This window comes from Parasteatoda tepidariorum, chromosome 10 (assembly GCF_982258835.1).
Source record: "Parasteatoda tepidariorum strain Cologne lab strain chromosome 10, Ptep-v5.0, whole genome shotgun sequence".
NCBI classification, from domain to species: Eukaryota; Metazoa; Arthropoda; class Arachnida; order Araneae; family Theridiidae; genus Parasteatoda; species Parasteatoda tepidariorum.
In genome coordinates, this window is record NC_141764.1 from 96,483,055 (window position 1) to 96,506,560 (window position 23,506).

The 23,506-nt window shown below is 30.4% G+C and overlaps 1 protein-coding gene across 1 annotated transcript; it reads right to left on the reverse strand.

Annotated features, from left to right (window-relative positions):
• Positions 1 to 328: 328 nt before the first annotated feature.
• On the reverse strand, positions 329 to 22,232 carry LOC107448087 (uncharacterized). The gene is made up of 3 exons (XM_071184657.2): positions 22,093 to 22,232; positions 1,752 to 2,173; positions 329 to 948 (listed from the first exon to the last, which is right to left on the reverse strand). Exons 1-2 carry the CDS (start codon positions 22,105 to 22,107, stop codon positions 1,760 to 1,762), a joined length of 429 nt encoding a protein of 142 aa, XP_071040758.2. The 5' UTR covers positions 22,108 to 22,232; the 3' UTR covers positions 329 to 948; positions 1,752 to 1,759.
• Positions 22,233 to 23,506: the final 1,274 nt, after the last annotated feature.

Genomic DNA, 23,506 nt, shown 5'->3' on the forward strand with positions numbered 1-23,506 from the left:
ATTTCGTATTTTTAACCTAAAATGTCTAATTATATAGCACTTTTCATCGGATATATAAAACATATTTCATAACAACTAACATTTCGTTTTCTTTTTTTAAACTTAAAATGGCACTTACACGGCACTTTTCATCGGTTATATAAAACATATTTCATAAATCGCCATGCTCGTGCATCATAAAGTTTTCAATGACTGGTACATAAATGAAAAAACGTATCAACGTGTCCACAATCCTGTTTTGTACAAAGGATTCTTGTATACTATAAAATGTATTGTGTACAATATGCTATTTAAAAACCGTAAGAACGCTGAAATAATCACAATCGAAACAGATTATTTTTAAATTTATTAAAAACAATGTATAACATACTGAGAGAAAAATTCTCTTTGTGCAGCAATTTTAAGTCGAAAAACAAAGTTTTGTAAGCACAAATAAAATAATTTATTTTTCAGTACGCTGATTGTAGCACTAACGATGGTGCCTGTAACTGCGTTATGCATTAAAATGATTATCTTCTAATTTTAGCACTCTTATTTGAGATTTAAAATCGTTGTTTTTCGACTTAATCTGTAACATGCCAATGCAAAAATTGCACGAGATTATAAATAACAATAAATTACATCTGGAACGATCCAAGACTTTGAAACAAATAAAAATAATAAACACAGAAATTGAGAAAAAAAATTTCCTTTAAAGGGTGCATGAAAATAAAATATTTTTTTTCATTTCATTCGAAATCTTTCATTTAATTAAAATTCAATATTAATTAATCTTTTTCGTTATTAGAATGACTGATTAAGTAATTCATTAATCACATTTTACATAAATTTGCATAATAAATAAATTTAGTAATAAAAATACTGATTTATATACAATATAATGGGTTACAGTATTTCAATTTTTTCAGCAAAGCTTCAGAATCTTGAATGTAATGAATTCCCTTTCCTCTGCAAAAAGAAGACAATTGTTTTATTAAAAAAACTTATTTGTCGGAAAAGCACTTATGTAAAAAAAAAAAACTTAAATAGAACAATTTCTCTAAAAAATTTTTTGGAATATTAGATAATTGTGATGCATATTTTGGTTTGCGTTTCAAATTGTCTAACGTAAAGAAAAAAATAAAGCAGAATTTATTTTTAATAATTTCCAGATTAACAATAAAACAAATAAAATATTGAGAGAATAGTAACTTAAGGCATTAAAGGGTTGAGAAAGAGATAGGAATTAGAGTAAACGTTTTGTTGCAATTATCTCAGTTTCCGCAAAAATACATACTAGATAAATCTATGAAATATGCCAAAGTAGATAATGGGACAGAGTCTGAAAATATGCTAAGAAATGAAATATGCATTCACCATCGTTAGAGGTCACGTGAATTGGTTATTAAATCAATCTGATAACAACATATTAATGAAAAATTTATGCCTACACGTTCCCACATAAAAGTAAGTTTTAAAAATTAATTTAGAACTAAGTCATTCTGTTTGCAATCATAAAAAATTGGCATTATAAATGCCACTCTGTTTAATCTTTAAATAAATACGATGGAGTTAAAGTGAGATAACAAAACACTCAATTTTACGAAAAGCAGTTAAAAATTTGAAAAAGCTATTTTTCACTCATTTGGGCGTCATTTTATTGTGTACTGTATCGTTTTGATTTAATGTATTTTTTCTTATACTGCTTGAAAATATTCAAAAATTAATGAAATGCTCTGAAATTACTCAAAAATTACGTATAAAATACTAACTCTTATCACTATCTTCTAAACCGTGACCTCAGCTCACTTGCCAAATTGGGGGCGTACATGTTGAAGAACCTGGTTTGACCACCTGAGGGTCTTCTGAAAGTAGATGGTTGACCAAAGTCACCAGACTGGCTGAAAGAAGATGGCCTGTTTACGGAAGATGGTTGACCAAAGTCACCAGACTGGCTAAAAGAAGATGGCCGGTTTACGGAAGATGGTTGACTGAAAGAGGATGGCCCACTAAGAGGTGATGGTCTGGCTGGTAAAGATTGGCTGACAGCTGGAGCAGCATTGCCTTGTGGTCTTCCAAAATTTATTTGCGGATAATCGTATCCATGGCGACTGTAATGCGGAACTGCTAACTTCTCGGCAAGATGCAGAGATAGATCATAAGACACACAAACGGAGGCAAGTGTGAGCAAAACCTGGATAATGAAATAAAAAATATTATATAAGCAGCACATTATACAAGTAAATTTAAAAGCATTGTTCAGTGTGTTGATGCATTATAAGATAGTAGAAAGTATACTTGTGACCAAATTCATTAATTTTCATGTGTCGATGGCTGGATATTTCACCATAATTTGACTTTTGAAAAAAAGCATCACTTAAATTCCAAATATATGATAATTTCTTATCATTCTCAAATTAAATATTCACTGTCAAGAAGAGTATAGAATTTGAAGGTTAAAAGAATAAATTCGTAAAAAGTGCATCAGAATAACAAACTATCTCCTATAAAAATGAATTAACATTTCTTAATAACTTCTCATGCTTAACAAAACCAATTTTTTTTATTCAAAACCACTTTGAACATAGGTGTGAATTATGCTCTCCAATAATTTATGTCATCTAAAAGTAGTGAAGTAGTAACTATATTTCAAAAGTAGCTTCTAATCGCTACATTTAAAGTAGTTAACTGAAATTCTAATAAAGTAGTTATAATTACAAAGAAAATGTAGTTTTTCTGACCGCTGGATATAGCAATAGACAAAACAAATTTTAGATTAAATTGATAAATCTAAGAATTAAATAGATATAACTTGCATTTTGCTGTTATCTTAAGCATAAAATATTACGGGAAAAAAACATTTTGAGTGAGAAGCTATAAGTACGTCATATTTGAAAAAAAATTTCATTTTTATAAATAAATTAGAAGCAATGTCATTTCCTCCCCCAGTCACACCCCATAATAAATTTAAAAGCATTAACTAGTTAAAAACAAAGATGAAGTATTATTATGAAAGACAATGAAGGTTAAATGCATACGATAGCATAACCTTTAACTTAGAAACTCTAATTCGATACGAGGTCATGTTTCAAGCGATAATGAATTGTGAGTTCCTTTTGCCCCCTTTAGAAATCGTGCCATTGCTGTTTTAAAACAATTCCATCTTTAGGTTCTTATTTTGCCTTCCTCCCACAACATTTCATTGCCTGGTTTTTAATTCAAAATCTGTTTCTCGTGATTAAATTACCATACGAAAAGATTTAAAATCCTTGAGCAGCTATCCCCAAAAAGTACTGGATCATTCAGACTTTTAAATTTCGCCATATTGGTTTCCTAGAACTAATGGTTTTTGGGTGAAAAAGAGAAAATATATTTTTATCTAAATGAAGTAAAAAGTTATAACCTTGGTGCGATATGAAATTGAAGTTAGTATTAAGTATATCTATTTTTTTAGTTTCGGGTTTAATATTGTTCTATAATTTAGGGCGTAGTGAGTGTTTGAATCAATGATCGCTAGGACTGATATTACCGAGATACACTTAAAGTACTGTTGTGCAAAAATGCTGTTTTTTTTCTTCTTTTTATTGCTTATAGTACCATTTTTTTCGTTTACTTTGAATGTTCTATTTGCATCGCTTTGTTTTGAAAGAAATGTTCAGTATATCCTCCAAAACTGTATTTTGATGTTTGAAGATATTTAATTGAAGTTTTCCCAACTGATGGCAACAAACTATTAAATTTTTTGTGACGAAGATTTTTCTTTAACGTTTGAAATGTTTTTCATTTTTTTTAAAAAAATTAATGTCTCCTGATTTAAACACTGACCCAAAGGGCCTTAAACATCTTAGACAGTGGTAATAAAAAGGATTAAAACTACACAGTTAAATACATTTTAAGCCACTAACATATTTTAAAAGTATATATTTTTTAAAAAAAAACTATACCTAACATTATCTTAATGAAATTATTATTAGCATTCTCAAAAATTCGATACCACTAATGCGGTCTAAGACCCGTGGTAATTCTGTTCAAGATTATTTTTTTCACCACAACATTTAAATAATTTAAATGCATTTTTACATACCTGCAAGCTGAAATTCCTAGGGTAATTTTCTCCAGCGGCAACAAAGTGAAAATTAATTTACAAGATTAAGTAGAAATATCTTTTTATTTTGTTGAGAGTTCAAATATAACAGCGTATAATTATCATGCACTCATATAAATATTAGTTTATTTATAGTTAGTGGTAGTTAAAACTTTAGAAATCCACGAACTAAATAGGAAGCATAAATTTCTCTACCACTAAATATGTAAAAATGAAATGTTACACAAAATGCGCAAAAGCTCAGGTTGTATAGTCATGTATTAATAAAAGACCCGTTAATAAAGCTGAAATGGTCTTAGGTGATCGTAAAATTTAAAAACAAGGCTACTTGTTAATAACGTTTGTTTAAATTAACACTGGGGAATAAAAATTTCACCAAAAGCTTCTAAATTCCTAGTTTTGCAAGCAACTTTTGACACTTGAAGGAGGAGGAAGAGAAGATAAAAGATTTAACTGTTTTTAAATCAATGCAAAACTCTTAATGAGTTCTATGATTATTGATTTACCCCTTGGAGACGGGTGATTCAGAAAAGCATTCGTACAAAATCATGATCAGGACGTAATTAAATAAAAAACGGTAACTTAAATGTAGTCGTTTCTAATTCGACAGACTTACTTTACTTTTACTTTAATTATTGTTAGTTTAATCATATATATAATCAATGTTAATTCAAGGTATAACTAAATAGTTTTATTTTGAACAAAGTATTGGTGAATTAAATAAATCAAACAATTATAATTCCGCCCACAAATAAACTGCTAAAGAATTACTTTGATTACCAGTTTTATCTTTTTACCCTGGTTGATACGGTTTTATGCTGGCACTTATTTGTGACAGTCGGCGCGATAGGGTTAATGCATGTAATGGTCGATCAGATATTGGTTATTGTTAATATTAAGTGATAATTGTTAAAAAATAAACTCATTAAAGTTAATTATTTTAAAGAAAGTATCTTATTTACTCGACATAATAAATTAACAACTAAGTTCAATCCTTATGATTATTTTCACTAGAACCATGAGCTATTGTTTAAAATAACTAACGTGATTAGCTTTTGTAAATTTGTATTGCTATTATTAGTTGTTAATTTTTATTGGACATGGGTGCAACGCCCTATCAACCAGGCTAGAGTGCCTAATACAGGCACTCTAAACCAGGTTATCCCGGCCATACTACGATACGTGAATAATACATATAAGATCCACTAAACAAGTCAACATCTTTCCAATCCAGGCCAAATTTTAAGAAAAAAAATCATATAGCACTTTAATATTTCTTTACCTTTTTGAATATAGTGTGAAACATGAATTTGTTAAATTGCAGTCAGAACAAGTATAAATCTACTTAGTGCAAGTTCTAAGACTCAATCTCAGGAGTTTGAGGGAGTGACCTCAAATATGATAATTAATTTGTGCAGTCGATATTTTAGGTTAAGAAATCAGACACGAAAAGGTACTTTTAAACGTTGAACAAATATAGCTTTTTTTTTTTTCTTCGAACGATTCGTATTTCTGACCCTCAAAATATAGGGGATAACAGTAATCTGGAAAATATGGTTGCAATAGTTCGGTCATGAGAGCGGTCCCCTTAATGTGAATTTTGTCTTTTATGTTTTCGCCATAACTCAAGAACTTTTTAAGCGAATTGAAAAATCTTACATTTATAAAATTCGTTTATCCAAAGATAATTCCATGCAAAAACTAACTTTTAGTAAATTTTTATCATTTTTTATTATTTTATTTAATATTCGTCGAGAAGTTTGAAGTGTAAGAATACTATTTTTTTAACATCACTTTAAAGAATATAATTTTATATGGCAAAATGCAAAATAGTTCCTGAGGAACCGAATTTTTAAAAAAATCGTTCCTTTAAAATTTAATGTCTCAAGAACTGTTAATTATGCATTTTGACACGTAAAACTATATTCTTTAAAATTACGTGAAAATCTGATCATTAAATCATAACTTATTCTGGATTGTCCGTTTTCTTTTGCATAGTGTACACAACCAAAAGCTGCAACTTTAAACACAAAATTATCAATTTTTACATATTGATGTCTTTTTTTTAGCTATGATGTAATCTATGTAATCTAAAAATTTACTCTCTTGTAGGGTTAACAGGAGCGGCTGAAAATTCTAAAAGTGGTGACTAATAGAACTCAAAATTTATTTTAAACAAATTAAAACTAGCACTTCTTACAGCATACTTTTTCCAGTTTACTAATTGAAATGAATGCTTTAAATATGAGCAATTTAAGTCATAGTGGTAGTTGCGGTTTAATAATTAACGAAATAATAAATAAATAAAAGCGAATTGAGCCACTTTTTTTAGTCACCAGTAGGATACCTGATCATAAAATGAGTATATTAATATTTATATATGAAGTAGATATTTTATAAAGTTAAATGTTTAGTTTTTAAAAATTATTAAGTCACGTTTACAAGCGAGAGGATTTTCATTGCATTTCTTTACACAGGGAGGCCGCAGGTGACTAAAAATGTAAAAAGTGGTAGAAGCTCGATTCATTTTTAAATAATTATTATCTCTTTAATTATTAATCGCAACTACATCTATGACTTACATTTCAAATTATTCATATTTAAAACAGATAAAAATATGCTTTACAATTTGCAAATTTTAATCTGTTTTTATAAAATTTTAATTTCTTTAGTCACCACTTTTTCCATCTTTTTCTTCCGAAGTAACCCTGAGGACTTGATACGAGTTTTGCTGAAGTACCCGACTTCTTCATCTGAGATGTGCTAACTGGCAACTGAGACTATTGGCATGGAATTAAAAGGTAAAACAAGGAAAATTTATGACTGGGTAGTCTTCTGCTTAGGCAGTTCATATCTGAATATGGAGCCCTGAGGAATACCAGAGATGCCAACTTGCTCCGGACAGCAGATATATATTTTAAAGTGGTAGTTTATCAATTGTAATTCTTGGTGTAATAAATTCAATTTAACAGATTTTTATCCACCACTATTTCTAAATAATTCGTAGAGTTGTATAATTCACCACTTTGTGGCTCTTACGTCATGCTGTACCTTTTAAAAAGCAAGCAGAAATATTCAAATATTTGCAAAATTTACTTTGTAGTTATTTACCGTTTTTTTTTTTTAATTATTTTGTCGTGTCCGGAGCAGTTGGCATCTCTGGAATACGGCTAAAAGCCCATATATATAAAAACGAAAAAGAGAAAAAACTGGTAACATTTCATTCTAGCATTTTTTCGAGAAAGATAATATTTCTGCAACTTCTAAGTTTTTTTTAAAATTATAGCATTTATATTAAAATGCTTCTTTCAGTAGAAAAAGTAGATAAATAATTTGAAGAAAAAAAAATAGATTTTACTCTTCCCTAAAACCAACTGAAACCGTCTCACTTCTGCTGAGGACATATTTTTACCAGTTCAAGATTATATCTAAAACCAGTTTCGTAATATGAGAAGTGAAGAAAATATCCGCATTGCATTGCATAAAATTGATATTAATATAAATACAAATCTTAAATTAAAAAGTGGTAACGTGTTTGTTCTTATTCTACGAAAAAATTACTAAATTTTGACACAATTATTAAAAAAAAAAATTGCTCACAATGACTATGTTCTACATGTTTTGACAATTGTTAAAATTGTTATTTAGACACGAAACCACTTTACAAAATTTTAGCATCCGATAAAAAAGTTTAATAATCAAAATAATTCAACTATTCATAACACGATATTAGCGAGCTAATGCTGAGTATATAAATAAAAAGAATCAAGTGAAAACAATTTTACTGTGCTTTTGCCCGAAAAGGAAAGAATTAAAATATTATAAGGATTATTATAAGGATTAAAATATTATAAAATATTATAGGACCGAGAATCTCTCATAAGAATCGAGCTTATAGTCTTAGTTAATTTTCCAGATGTTATGATCATTTTATATGAATTTCATCTTAGAATGTGTAACAAGAATTTCTTATAAAATTTTTAAAAAAGCTATTAAAAAGTGGGAGACTTTCAAACAATAATAACATTAAGCAAATCGCCGACTTTTTCTCTCCCTTTCATGAAAAATTTTGGCACTTATGTAACGTGTATATATAACGTGTATATATATAGCACCGGGACCTTTATTTTCAGCGAACGGTTCACTCGTTACGCAAAAACTCTCACTTACAAATTTTTTCTCTATAGGGAGCGGTGCAATACAATAATCTTTTAAACACTGAACAATATATATATAGATATTAATATTATTATTTATTATTTCCAATGAGCTGCGCAATCGGTCTTGCCGATGAGCAGACCTAGTGCGTTCACCAGAGGTTGTATCCACTCTTTCAGAACCACCACAATGGGTGAGATACCGTTGGTCATGTTAATTTAGACGTCTAGTTTCTGCCACACTAGATGGCAGCACCGAGACTCTATTTGGATGCTAAAGTGCGCTAAGAATTTAATTTTTCCGGAAATGCCAAGAGCCAATAAGGCACTCCAGGGATCTTTTACATGCCGCATAATCATACGACATGGCCGCTGAGGATTATAGATATTAATATATATATATATTAGTTATTTTATAAATTTTTACGGAGATGCCAACTTGCTCCGAACAGCGAACAAATATTCTAGTATTTAAAATTATGTACGATCCTTGATTTAGTAAATTGGTTTTAAATGGATTTACTCACCACTTCTAAATAATTCAAAGAGGCTCATGTGTAACAATTAAGCCGTGTTGCCAGATTAGGGGTTTTCCCCCTAAATCTAGGGGAATTTTTTACCTTCAGTGGGTATTTTAGGGGAATTTGCTTTTAGGGATTTGTTTTAGGGTTATTTGTGAATTTTACTATTTTCATTTTGGTTACGTTTTAATATCAAATTTTATAACTGAATGTGTGAGATGGTAATATGAAAATCATTATGTTAAACCAAAACAAAAAGATTAAGATTTAATTTTAGAACTTAACCCCTTTGTTGAATGTAGTAAGTTATTACTTAGCTCAACTCTTGTTTTAGTTTTATTAAGTATTCCGTTTTCAAATGCAGCTCTGGACAGATGTTGCTCCATATTAAATATTATTAAAGACAAATTGAGAAATAAAATGTCTATAACTAGCTATTTTGCACGCTGCATATGAACTTTCTAATGGTTGTCAAAATTTTGTACCTACTTCTTCTATGTTAAAAATGTTTAACAGCTAAAACATATACAAATAAGAAAGTATTGACGAAAATATGTCTGATATTTTATCAGAAATTTAAGCATAATGTTAGAAAAAAATATTAAATAGATTTTATCGTTGATAATAAAATGTTCATGAAAAAATGTGCGAGTTAAAAAGTATTGAAAAAAACATCTTAAATATTTTATTAGAAATTAAAGATAATGTAACGATTTAAATGTAAAAAAGATTAATTTGTTGATAATAGAATATTAAAAAGCATTAAATCAACGTTTTCTATACATTATTTAACTTTCGTACTATTTTTAATACATTAAGTTAAAAATTTTGGGGTTCTTTTAAAATTTTTAGGGGATTTTACAACTCTATCTGGGGGTGAACGGTTATCAGTACCTGGCAACACTGCCGTGTAGAGCCTGTTAAAAAGTTGGCAAATATAAGCGAAAATCTGCAAACTTTAGTCTATAGTTCTCTACCGTTTTTTAAAATATATTGTCGAATCCGTAGCATCTCTGTTTTTATACCACTTCCTTAATGATTCCGTAACATTGTATTCGTTAACATTGTAATGCCATATCTACGCTCATTCTTTCTACATTTAACAATATAAAAAATACTTCTTCCTCCCCTCCAGCGGATTTTATTCAGACTTATAAAATGGTAGGAAAAATTATGCTTTATAAATTCATTTCACCACTACTTTATCTAAACAGTTTTAAGAAATATGTAACATCTGTTAAGCTCATCGTTAAATTATTAAGTGCTAGCAAATTTTTAAATTAAGCCTTTCATAATTGTCTTTCCCACGACTTCTATACGTTGGTATGTATGAAGTAGGTAGAAATTACGGACAATAAAATTGAAAAACAAATATAATTATATGATAAAATATTTTCTTTGTAAATTGTTTTTTTTTTCTTTCTCAGGAATTTTTCTATAACATTCAATACACACTAAAAAAGAGAAAATAGTTTTATATTTTGTCAGATCGAAAACAAAAGCTTATGAGTAAACTTTTTCACTAATAAAGTTTTATCAAATCTCGCATCTTCCAAAAGTGATGCGTCCAATGTGTTTCGTTTTAGGTTTGTCAAAAATAAAATTCTTTTCGACTTTTTTTTTCAAAAAATATTCATTTTATTGTTTATTCTCCTTCTTAGTCAACATCCTGCTTCATAGAAGTTTCATTTAAAAAAGTTTTTCCTCACTGGAAAATAATCTGTGACCAAACATTTCCCTTACATCTTCTAAAAATGATGCTCCCAATGTGTTTCGTTTCAGTTCTGACGAAAATAAAACCCTTTTCTACTTTTTAGGTAATTTAAAAAATTTTCACTTTATTATTTATCGTTTCTTCTTCTTAATCAACATTCCGCTTTAAAAATATTTCGCTTAAAAGTTTTTTTTTCTCGGGAAAATCTGTTATGAAAATAATCTGTAACCGAAAATTCCCCTTACATCTTCCAAAAATGATACTCCCAAAGTGTTTCGTTTCAGTTCTGACAAAAATAAAATCCTTTTCGGCTTTTTAAATAGTTTTAAAAAAATTTCATTTCATTATTTACTGTTTCTTCTCAATCATCATCCTGCTTCATAGAAGTTTCATTCAAAAAGTATTTTTTTACGGGAAATTAATCTGTCATTAATGCATATTTGATGATCAGTGCCCTAAATCCAAGAGCACTTTGAATCCATTCATATCTTTGAGGAAATAACTAATAAAGGTACGGTATCGTTAGAATGGCTTATTTAACCCCGGGGAAAATAAGTCGAAAGAATGAAGAAAAAAATGGTGGAAAAAAATGTTTCATTGAACTTTCAACATACTAATGTTTTGACATAATTTCACAGTAATTGATAATGATGTTTTAACAAATCGTTGTATTTCCTCGCAGATTAAAAAGCTTTCATGTTTTCTTTGAATTCGTAATACAATGCTGCGGACCAAAAATAAGTAACAACTTTGACCATATTAACAGTGGGTGTTGTATTCATAAAATTTGGTATATTTTTAAAAATATGCGAATGATAATGGCTATGTTAACTTTTTTCTTTCGGACGTAGAATTTTTCGTTAGAAAAATTAATTCTTTGATTTTTGTTTAAAATTAAGTTACTTTGTAACTTAATTACTTCAAGTTACTTTGTACTTTAAGTACTAAGTGTAATGTTTTTAAGTTGTTTATTAGACTAGAGAAATTTAAAAATTTAAATACATAGCTACCAGTTAAATCGTTTTAGAAAGGTAATTTAGTGAAAATTAAGCTATGAATTATCAACTCCTCATCAATTATGTCTTTCATTTTTCAAAAATCCATATTTTACCTATCAAATCATGTTTTATTTTTAATTTAAGTCGACAATCATCATTTCTATTGTTATGTAAAAACGTCAATTTGTCATATTGAATTTCTTCATTGTTCAACAAGCAATTCGGCTTTATGGCTATCATAATGTTTGCCAAATCAATGCATTTTACCTTACTGTATGTAATTTAATGATGAATGGGATAGGGGCCGCCCAGTTTATTTAAATAAAGAAGAAGAATTATCAACTCCTAATGTTCTATTTAACCTTATTGAAAAGATATTAATGATGGGTGGGAAGAGGGCCGGCTTCAGGTGACCAGCTAAGATCATCTGCCCACTCCAAAAGGCTTGCCGATCTCCCAAATGCTCCTTTTGGGTGGTGATTCGAATTCCACCGCAACCGAGGATGTATCTTTGTTCTTCCACAAGACAAGTGCTTATAAGTCGTCTTTGAGTACACATGCATGTCTATGTTTTTGTAATAATCAAAAATAAATGAAACTTTAAAGAAAATTTTTAAACTAGGGGGGCTAAGCCTCCTGTTCACTGACGCTCACCAACCCCGATGATTGCTTCGCAATAATTGCTTTTTCTTGGCATGAAACAGCTAAAATAATTCAACTAAAAATATATGTACCAAAAAGAACACTTGTGCTTCCACTTCCAAATATTCCCTCCCTTATGATACTATTAAGATCCATTAGTGAACATAAACCATTTTTCTAAGAAATCATTTTTTGAAATAGCATTTAAAATTAAAAGTATATATTGTTATAACAAATTGGGTGTACTATAACATATTGCGTTTACTTACCTCCGTATTTTGAAACTAAAAATCAATTATTGAAAATCGAATTATTGAATATACAGTGCAAAAAATAGAAAAAGAAAACAACCTAATAATTTTTGATCTAATGAATGTTATCATTACAAGATAAAATCTTAATGGTTCGAGAGATTTACCTTTAAATATGCTAATTAATTTAAACAGACGTTGTTCTCAAATACGAAATCGAATGCAAAAAATGTAATTTCTCAAAATAAACGCCATTTTTTGTTGATGGATTTATATTTTCCACCCTAAAACTATGAGTTAGGATTGGAAAATTTTATCCCATTTGGAAAATTTTATCCTATTTGGAAAATTTTATCCCATTACTTTAAAGAAAAAGGCAGGTCGAAACTTTAAGACATTTAATATAAATTTCAGCTTTTGCGTGTTTTGCCATTCATAATACAAAGAAAGTATAAATAACAGAAAAGGATAACAAGTATTTTTGCTCACATTTATAAAATTCGTAAATCGAAAGATAATTCTTTCTAAAAAAATTTTTTTTGTGTTTATATTTAATTTAATAATGATCAACATTTTTGAATATTAAGGTGTAAAAATATTTACATAATTTTAAACTGTGTAATTTTAACGGCCAAAATATCCAAAAATTTGTACAAAATCGGTTGAATAGTTTTTTGCAAAATGAAATGTCAGAAATGCAGTATCTTAAAATTTCATTACTCAGAAACTATTGAGTTATTTTCCATCAAATTTTGCATTTTTGTCATTTAAAATTACTTAGCTTAAAAAAATAATAATAAACCTCACAGCTCAAAAAGTTTTCAACTGCTTTTAAATAAAAAATAAAAAGTAATTTTTAAAAATTATGTTATGCATAAAATTATACTTTGAGAAACAATATTTAAAACAATGTTAAAATATTTCTAGAACTTATTGAGATATACGCATATACAATTAATAATATGGGGCTTAAAATTTCTCAAACATTCGTAAGCTCTCTTACCAAACATATGGGATCATATTTTCCATGTTGTGGCTAAGTCCCACATTTTGAGGGTGAAAAATCAAATCTTGTGTTTATTTAGAAAAAGTTGTTGAAGCCGGTATGTTGCTACGCCCGTTGGCTTCTTGGCGTCATTGTTATCAGCCAAGAGCCAGTTGATGTGAAACAACAAAAGAGCATACACGCTCCGCAGCGCTACCAGCGCACCCGCAAAATAAATAGTTTACAGTCCACGTTTGATTTTTTTATACACCCGCAAGCTATCGGCCAAACACTGGTCCGAACGATCAGGAGGATAAAGATCCAGTATATCGCAAATTTACAATAAAAATCCCGCATTCATTATTGGACTGACCACGCATCGCATCAGAAATAACGCAGCATATCTCCAGCCATAGAATTAGTGAAAGGTAGGCAAATTTTCATCATTTATTTACCGCATAATTTCATTTAATAAATAATGGATAACATCGAGAAATGTAGAAAGAAACGCGCTACAATCAGAACTAGCGCTACAAAACTAATAACAAAAGCAGATACTATAATACAAAGTGACACTAAAGAAATAACAGAACTAAATGAAATATTTGAGCAATTAAGTCAAAAGGAGAGTATTTTGACATCATTAAATTCTGAAATTGAAAATTTAATTTCGGTTCCAGCAGAATTCGAAACTGAAATTAGCGCTAGCGAAGAATACAGCGAAAAAATCATTAGTGCTAAGTGCAAAATTAAAAATTGCTTAACGTATTTAGAATCAGTTAATCAAGTGAAATTAACTCCCGCAAGTTTTGTAAACAATAGTGTTAGCATAAAATTACCAGAAATTCCGCTTCCGAAATTTTCGGGTAAATGTGAAGAATGGAGTACTTTCAAATTGCAATTCAATAATGTTATTACATCCAATAATCAGTTGACAAATGCACAAAAACTACACTATTTAAATTCAGCTTTAATCGGAGAAGCTAAAAATCTTATTACATTAGATGATACATTCACTTCATTATATACAGCTTTAGAAGAAAGATACGAAAACAAAAGGTTAATAGTAGAATCTCACGTTAAATCAATATTAGATATTGAAAAATTAACGCATGAGTCGGCTAAAGACTTACGTAATTTAATTGATTGTGTAAAGAAAAATATAAGAGCATTAAAAATTTTGGAGTATAATCGCAATGATCTTTCTGATATTTTTGTTTTAAATATAGTACTTCAAAAATTGGATAGGGAAACTCGAAGGCAGTATGAATTAAATATTAGCTCAAACGATGTTCCTAAATTAGATGATTTATTTTCATTTTTGGAAAAACGAGCTCAAATATTAGAAAATGTTAGCAAAACCACTCCTTTAAGATTTAAGTTAAGTCAAGAGAGAAATCCAAAAACGAAAACATTTCTAATTAATAAAAGTGTAACTCAATCATGCATTTTGTGTAAAATGAATCATCCTATCTTTAAGTGCGATTCTTTTTTGAAATTGAATAGTCATCAGAGAAGTGAGCTGGTATCAAAACATAAATTGTGTTTAAATTGTCTAAGCAGTCAACACAAGTTATTGAATTGCAAATCGAAACATTTATGCTACATATGCCACTCAAAGCATAATACACTACTCCATAAAGAACGCGAAACTATAAACAACTCTGCGGTTTTGGCTTCTTCTTCTCACGGTCATGACCTCAATCCCGAAGCAGCGGTATTTAATATTCATCAACAAAATAATGAAATTGTTTCTGCTTCTTTATCTTGCATTAATTCGAAAAATAAAACAGGGCTTCTTCCGACTGTTTTAATTTGGGTTTTAAATCCTTTAAATGGATCTTATATTCAATGTAGGGCGATATTAGATTCAGGCAGCATGTCGAATATTTGTACAGCTAATTTCGCTAATAAATTAGATGTACCTCAAGAAAAAATAAATTATTGGGTTTCGAGTTTGGGCGGAAACGAAACTACAATAAGATCAAAAATACAAGCTACAATTTGTAATGGTAATAGTTCTTTTTTGAAAACTCTTGATTTTTTAGTGGTATCCAAAATTACCGATTTTCTTCCTGTTACATCCTTCAAAGTAGATAAGTTAGAAATTCCGCAACAATTAGCAGATCCTAATTTCGCGGTAACTGGAAGAATAGATATGCTTTTAGGCGCGGAGGTATTTTTCGAAATTATCAAGGCTGGAGATATCCGCGTTGCAAACAGTGATTTGGTGTTTCGCAATACTGTTTTTGGATACATTGCAACTGGAGCAATAAATACCCGCACTCCAGAAATTCACTGCGGTTTCATAACCACTCAAACAGAAGTCGAAGACTGCTTAGAAAAATTCTGGAAAATAGAGGATATAGACTATAAAATAAAAATTCAGAGTGAAGAAGAAAAGTATTGTGAATCACATTTTCAGAATACTTATCGCAGAGATGAGCATGGACGATTCATCGTAGAGATGCCAGTTAAGGACGTTGAGCGTTTAGGAGAGTCCAAGGACTTAGCTGTGCGACGTCTGAATCAACTATGGAAAAGATTATCCAGAAATCAAGAAATGCAAGATTTATACAAATCATTTATGCAGGAGTACTTAGACATGAATCATATGGAAAAATATGATGATAATGAAAGCAATTCCGGTAATCAAATTACCTATTACCTCCCACATCACGGTGTTTATCGTCCAGAGAAGGCAACCACTAAGTTACGTGTTGTGTTCAACGCTTCATCAAGTACCTCAACGGGTGTGAGCTTGAATGATGTCATTTTGAAGGGGGACGTGGTCGAGGACATTTTCGAAATCATGACTCGATTTCGTAAACATAAATATGCTTTCACGGCAGACATCCAAAAGATGTTTCGACAAATCAAAATAGATCCATCGCAGCTTGATCTTCTAAGAATTGTGTGGAAAGATTCAGAGTACGCAAAACCGGTAACATTCAGACTCAAGACAGTCACTTACGGAACTGCTTGCGCTCCATTTCTCGCAATCAGAACTCTCAAGCAGTTGGCTAAAGATGAATTACAATTTCCACTGGCATCATTAGTTCTTTTGGAAGATATTTATATGGACGATATCGTTTCAGGTGCTCAAAGTTTAGAAGGTGCTCAGAAAGTGCAACAACAGCTGAACGATATTCTATCAACTTGTGGAATGTCTCTTCATAAGTGGAACTCTAATTCAAGGGAGTTAAGGAACAGTTTACCTGTAGGTGACCCAGCAGAGCATGATTTTGCATCAGAAGTTGATGCGAGTGTCAAAACTTTGGGTGTAAGGTGGAATTCAATTGAAGATCAATTTACGTTTAAAGTATCCATCCCAGAAATGACCACCAAATTCACTAAGCGTGAAGTGCTGAGTTTTATAGCAAGACTGTATGACCCATTAGGCCTTTTGCAACCTGTCATCACGAAAGCAAAGATATTTCTCCAAAAATTGTGGGTACATAAACTGTCGTGGGACGATCCCCTTCCACCACAAATCGCAGGTCAGTGGCTTAATTTTGCATCATCTATGCAACATATAGAAACTATTCGCATTAATAGATACATTTTAACTGACTTTTTTACAAAAACTGTTTTAATGGGTTACGCTGATGCCTCGGAATTAGCGTATGGAGCTGTGGTTTACATGTACTGCCCAGGCCTAGCTGAATCTAGCACTTGCCGTCTTATTGCGAGCAAATCTCGTGTTGCACCCATAAAAGTCATTTCTATACCACGTTTAGAACTATCAGCTTGCTTACTTCTTTCTCAACTTATAAGAAAGGTTTATAATTCTCTTAAAATGGACATTGACGAAGTCATTTTGCATACAGACTCGACCATCGCACTTGCATGGATTAAAACGCCAGCCCACCAGCTTAAAACCTTTGTTGGAAACCGAGTCTCCAAGATCCAAACCTTGACTGAGAACTACCAGTGGAGACATATTTCTACTCATAACAATCCCGCAGATCTCATTTCCCGTGGCTTGGATCCTCAAGAACTTTCCTCATCAGACTTGTGGTGGTCGGGTCCGTCTTGGATGAAAAGTGGTGAAATATCGCATTTGGAGGAAATCCCTCTCTCAACAGACGCTCTCAAAGAAGAACGCAAAAAGACATCGTGCTTGATTGAAACAACTCCTATTGACTTTCCGATCATTTACAATGTTTCAGCATACGTTAAGTTAAAAAGAATTATAGCTTGGTGTCTCCGCTTCATAATGAACTGTAAATCTCCGAACAATCGCATAAATGGTTATTTGACTAGTAATGAGATAAAACTAGCTAGAAACGTTTTGGTCAAAATAGTACAAAAACAAGAATTTCCAAACGAATATCACCAGCTAAAAAATAGCAAACCAATTTCTTCGAGTAGTAAGATCCTCTCCTTGAATCCGTTTTTGGATGAAGAGGGCCTTATCCGTGTTGGCGGTAGGTTAGAAAATACACAATTATCGAATGAAAGAAAACATCCTATTCTCCTACCGAAAAAACATCACTTAACTAATCTAATTATAATTCATTATCATGAATCCTTGCATGCTGGAGCACTTTTACTATTATCAGTTATTCGCAAAGAATTTTGGATAGTAAATGCTAGATCAGTTATAAAAAAGCAAATCTGGAAATGCATAAAATGCTTTCGATTAAAAGAAAAAACCGCGACACAGATAATGGCTCAATTACCACCTTCAAGAGTAACGCCTTCTAGAGTATTTTCCAAGACTGGTCTGGATTATGCAGGTCCATTTTTTGTGAAACCGCGATCTGGACGTGGAGTTAGATCAGTTAAAATGTACATTTGTATATTTGTGTGTTTCGCGACAAAGGCGGTGCACATCGAAGTTGTTGGAAATTTAACCGCTGAATCATTTATTGCAGCTCTAAAAAGATTTGTTGCGCGAAGAGGAAAACCAAATGAATTATTTTCAGACTGTGGTTCAAATTTTGTTGCTGCAAATAAGGAAATTAATCGAGTAGTTAAATCTCTTCAAAAAGAAGAATCCATCCATCAGTATTTTGCCGATGAGCAAATTAAATGGCACTTTAACCCACCTTCAGCACCTCACTTTGGAGGAATTTGGGAAGCTGCTGTGAAATCCGCAAAATCGCATTTGAAAAGAACAATAGGTGATCATAAATTGACCCTTGAAGAGTTTTTAACTCTTACTGCACAAATTGAATCCTGCTTGAACTCTCGTCCTTTGTGTCCAGTATCGGACGATCCCGCTGAGCTTTCAGCACTTACCCCAGGACATTTCCTTGTGGGAACCGCTCTTTCCTCTATACCAGAAGAGAACCTTCTAAGCGAAAACATATCCCCATTAAAACGTTGGCAGTTGACTCAAAAACTTTTCCAGAATTTTTGGAAAAGATGGGTTAACGAGTATATTTCCAGCTTACAGCAGCGCCCCAAATGGTTGCGAGAACAGCCTAATTTGAAAATTAACGATTTAGTTCTCATTAAAGAGGACAATATTCCACCTTTGAAGTGGAAATTAGGGCGTATACAAGAAGTTTTTCCTAGTGCTGATGCTAAGGTAAGAGTGGTCAGTGTCAAAACTGAGACTGGAACTTATAAAAGACCCATTCACAAACTGTCAGTTTTACCTATTGACTGATTAACTTTCTTTATTTTATTTTAGACTTTTCTTTTGTTTTGTGTTAGTTATCCGGTTTATACCAAGGAATCTATACATCTGTTTATAATTATATATATTTAAATTTTATGTATGTTGCATTAGTTTTATAATTATCTTTTTATTAGATGTATAGTTTAATTCTGTTTTTTGTCAATTTATGTGCAAATTTTGAAACTATGTTTCAAGGTGGCCCGGTATGTTGAAGCCGGTATGTTGCTACGCCCGTTGGCTTCTTGGCGTCATTGTTATCAGCCAAGAGCCAGTTGATGTGAAACAACAAAAGAGCATACACGCTCCGCAGCGCTACCAGCGCACCCGCAAAATAAATAGTTTACAGTCCACGTTTGATTTTTTTATACACCCGCAAGCTATCGGCCAAACAAAAGTAAATTATTGTGTTTCATTCAACTTAAAATATTGTTTGTTAATATTAATTAGCATCTTTTAAGTTAAGGTCTCAAATCATGAAGATTGCATGTCAGCATAAAAAAATCCGATCATTAAATCTAAAGTTATTACGTTGTTCCATTTTTAATTCAGTTCGTTTTGTTGTCTTTCGTTTTTTATTTAGACCGCGAACGATATCTCCTAGAAGAGAGAAGGCCTCTGCATGTGTTACCGTAAATAAGAAATTTGATCCCTTAATAGTTTATACGGAATGACATTTTTCGTATAACCCCAACTGTACAACTTAAATGCCCGAACTTAGTGATATCTTTAGCAGACATAGCAGACCTGCCAACTTTTAATCCCTTCCATTATCATTTTTCCCAGTGGTATTAAAATGGAATTAAAACTTCAATTTTAAGCAAACAAATGCGTTGTATTTGAAAAAAATTAAGTTGACAACCATGATAGTAACGCATATTATTATATAAGCTTAATTTTTGTAAGAATAGTGGTGATCAAAATCATTTAAAAATTAAATTTATAAAAGAAAAAATAGTATATATTTACTACCACTTTAAATATGAAAATAAAATCTCGAGCAAAATGCGGGAGAGTTAGCAGGTATGTTTATAGTAACTTTTGATTTTAAACCATTGAGTAAGTCATTTCAATTGGCTCAGTATATTCGCACAAGGCTCTAATACAATTAATCTGTACATTCAACTAGCATCATAGGACGTAAAAATACGATCATTAAAATAAAAGTTATTCAGTGAGTTTTCCTTTTTAGCCCACTAAACTGCCACTTACTCATACGGAAAGAATAAATATTAATTTGGCAAATACAAATATGACGCTTAACAAATGTCTAAAATAATCAATTATGCCTAAATCGATTATACCTAAACTAAATTACACGGGATAACAAATTATTTGTTGCATTTCTACAAATACTTGATTTTACGTATTTGGATTTGGGAATTTCAAGTCTAAAATGAGTTTTGCTCTTAAAGCTACAGATTTCTTTTTTAAAATTGTATTTTTAGCTATATATATATAAGTTTTTATATAGAATAAGTATAAGGCAGGGTCCGACTAAGCCTAATTGGGGCCCTGGGCAAAAACTTCTTTGGTAGCCCCCTCGGCGTCACTACTTCTGTAATGAAGAGTTGAACTTTATGGAGGTATTTAAATTTTTCTCCTCATTATACATGTATAACAAGAAAATTGACTAGAACCTAAAATAGCTATAAGTCCTTCCTCTCTAATGGTCCAACAAAATTTAGTTTTGTACATTTTATTGACTTTCTGACAATTGTAAGTCCATCATGTAGAATGCAGTTTTCTGATTGTTACCTTTGTCATCTAGCTGCGAAAAATTCATATCCTTGCTGGCATTAGGGCGGAATTCAGCTAAATGTTCACAATTACGATGGCTCACTTAAGCCAACCAGAAGCCTGTATTTTTGTAAGCATATTGTATTTTGCGATATGTAAAAGTGTTGCGATATACAGGCTTTTCATTGGTCAAATGTGTCCATCGTCATTACAAAAATTTAGCTTAATTCCGCACTAGAAAGCCATGGATTTACGAATTTTTTTGTGTTCATACGATAAATTAATGAAGAAGCTAACATAAAACGGACGGATTTTACACTGTTCTGATATTTTGTTTTAAATAAAAGGTTCTATAAAGAAGGAGACCTAAAATAAACTTTTAATTCGGTTTGGGGGCCCCCTTTGATGTGGGGCTCGGGCAACTGCTCCGTATGTCCCTGCCTTTGTCAGGCTCTGAGTATAGGTTTAAATACATGTATATACACTTGTCTGTATCATTGAAAATAACACTGAAAATGAAAAACATAAGACCTTAACGTATCGCATCATGAATTGATATGTATTATAGCCTTTTTCCTAGTACGCCCTACGTACTAGGGAAGTGGAAACAGTAGTCCCTCGATTAAATATATTATTGAATTGCATAAAAATAGTAGCTAGTAGAGAGAAACAGATTGCAGATTTGAAATCAGCGAGGCGAAAGTATCTAAGATGTCTTAAATTAAAATCTCATGCCACAGATAAAGATAAATAATAATATTGCAATTACAAGATCCACAGAATTATTTTTTAAAGCAATTCTTGTTGCTATAATAAATATAAATATTTCGCTTTTAATTTAAAAAGATTAACATCTAAAATGGAAAAATAAATTTGGTAAGAATAATTTGAATTATGAAGTTTATTTTAAATTAAAAATATTATAGTTTTCACTACATTATTAAACTGGACTTAATTTAAATTTCTTATTGACTTAATAATTAATTAGTAAATTAATTTTAAAATTTTATAAAAACCAATGAATTTAAAAATTTTCAAAATTTTATAAAAACCTATATTTGTATACTTAAACAAAAATTTCGAAATTCTTAAAATCTAATAATAAAAGCAATTAATTTATTAAAAAATTAAAACAGTAAAACCTACTGTTTTAATTTTTTCTTACTGTTTTAACTTTAAAAAAAAAGGTTTTTAAAGTTGGACTCTTATAAAGTATTTTAAATATTTATTAAATTAAAAAAAAATTTCTAGAAAAAATATATAAAATTTTAATATTGTAATTGTTCTGTTAATAAATACATCAACAACTATTAAAGTTCAATGAATACATTTTTAAATAATTAGAAACCGAAAATAAAATTGGTGCCTTACCAGAATTCGGATCATTATGGTGGTTGTGTGTCGTGGGATGTGATTGTAAAGAGTAACAAACCGGTGTCTGGTAATACGAACTGAATTTATAGAATGCTCTGTTTGTTTCAAACTGAAGTAGCACACGCGGTCACGTGAGGTCGTACGCTACGTCTCCACCCTTCTGTAGCAGACAATTTTTTAATAAGCAGTTTTAAATTATAACAGTGTTTGAGTTTTGAAATTCAAATAAAAGCAGTCATTAAAGATAAAACGGACAAAATTATATAGGGTCTTTAGTGTAATAATGCAACATCCGAGATTTAGAAGTTTCTTTCTTTCTTTTTTTGAGATTACTTATTTACAGAACAATAAAAATTTAATAGTTTTTTATTATTAAGTACTTTTACCATTATTTTTATTATTATTACCGTCAATTATTTCTGAAATTAAATAAAAGCAGGTTGAATTATACTTTCAAAACTTAATATCTATCATAATAACATTCGCTTAACAATTTGAATCAAAAGGGTTTTTAGTAAGGAGGTTTAATTTTACTGGTTTAGAAATGTATTAAAGCCCATTTGTTCCTTTCGTCCCTTTAAAGGACGGGTTTTTTTTTCAAAAAAGAGAGAAAAAAAAATTAACACATGTGTCCTCTAGAACAAATGTGACACATTAATAAATGTTTGTTTAGTGATCGGAATATTTTTTATTACTAAGTACGATCATATTTTCATCAGCTACTTTTAAAATTAAATAATAGGAGGTTGAATTATATTTTCAAAAATTATTATCTATTATTACTGCTTCCCCATAACATTTTGAAGAAAAAGATTTTTGAGTACGGAGGTTTGATTTTATAGGTTTAGAAATGTATTAAAAACCCATTTGTTTCTTGCTTCTTTTTAAAAAGATGGTTCATTTTTTTCAAAAGGAAAAAAAAAGAAGAAGAAGCGTAATGCAGGTGTCCTCTAGAACAAATGTGATAGCTTGCTTGGTTTAGTAATCGAAAAATCACGTACTATATTGCAAGCTTTAAGGTTTGGAAGAATATCCTTAAATATTCTAATTAACAAACAAACAAAGCAAACAAATTTTATTTAAATTTCGTAATTTTCTACAAAAGAAAATTGCCTTGGTCACTAAAAAGCTACAAAACCAGTGCTAGTGGCAACTTATATTAATTTGAAATTAGTATTTTGGAACATAAATACAAACGATACATAAATAAAAACAAAGAATTTATACTACAAGTTCAAAATTTAATGCACATGTAGTGCAAGTAGGGAAAAATTTATGCGTGACAATTATAATAAAAAAAGTTACGCACAAGAGAAAATTTATAGCTATAAATGATGTTAAAATTAATAAAACAAATTTTAAAAATATAAAAAATTAAATGTAAAAAAATATATTAATATATATTATAAAA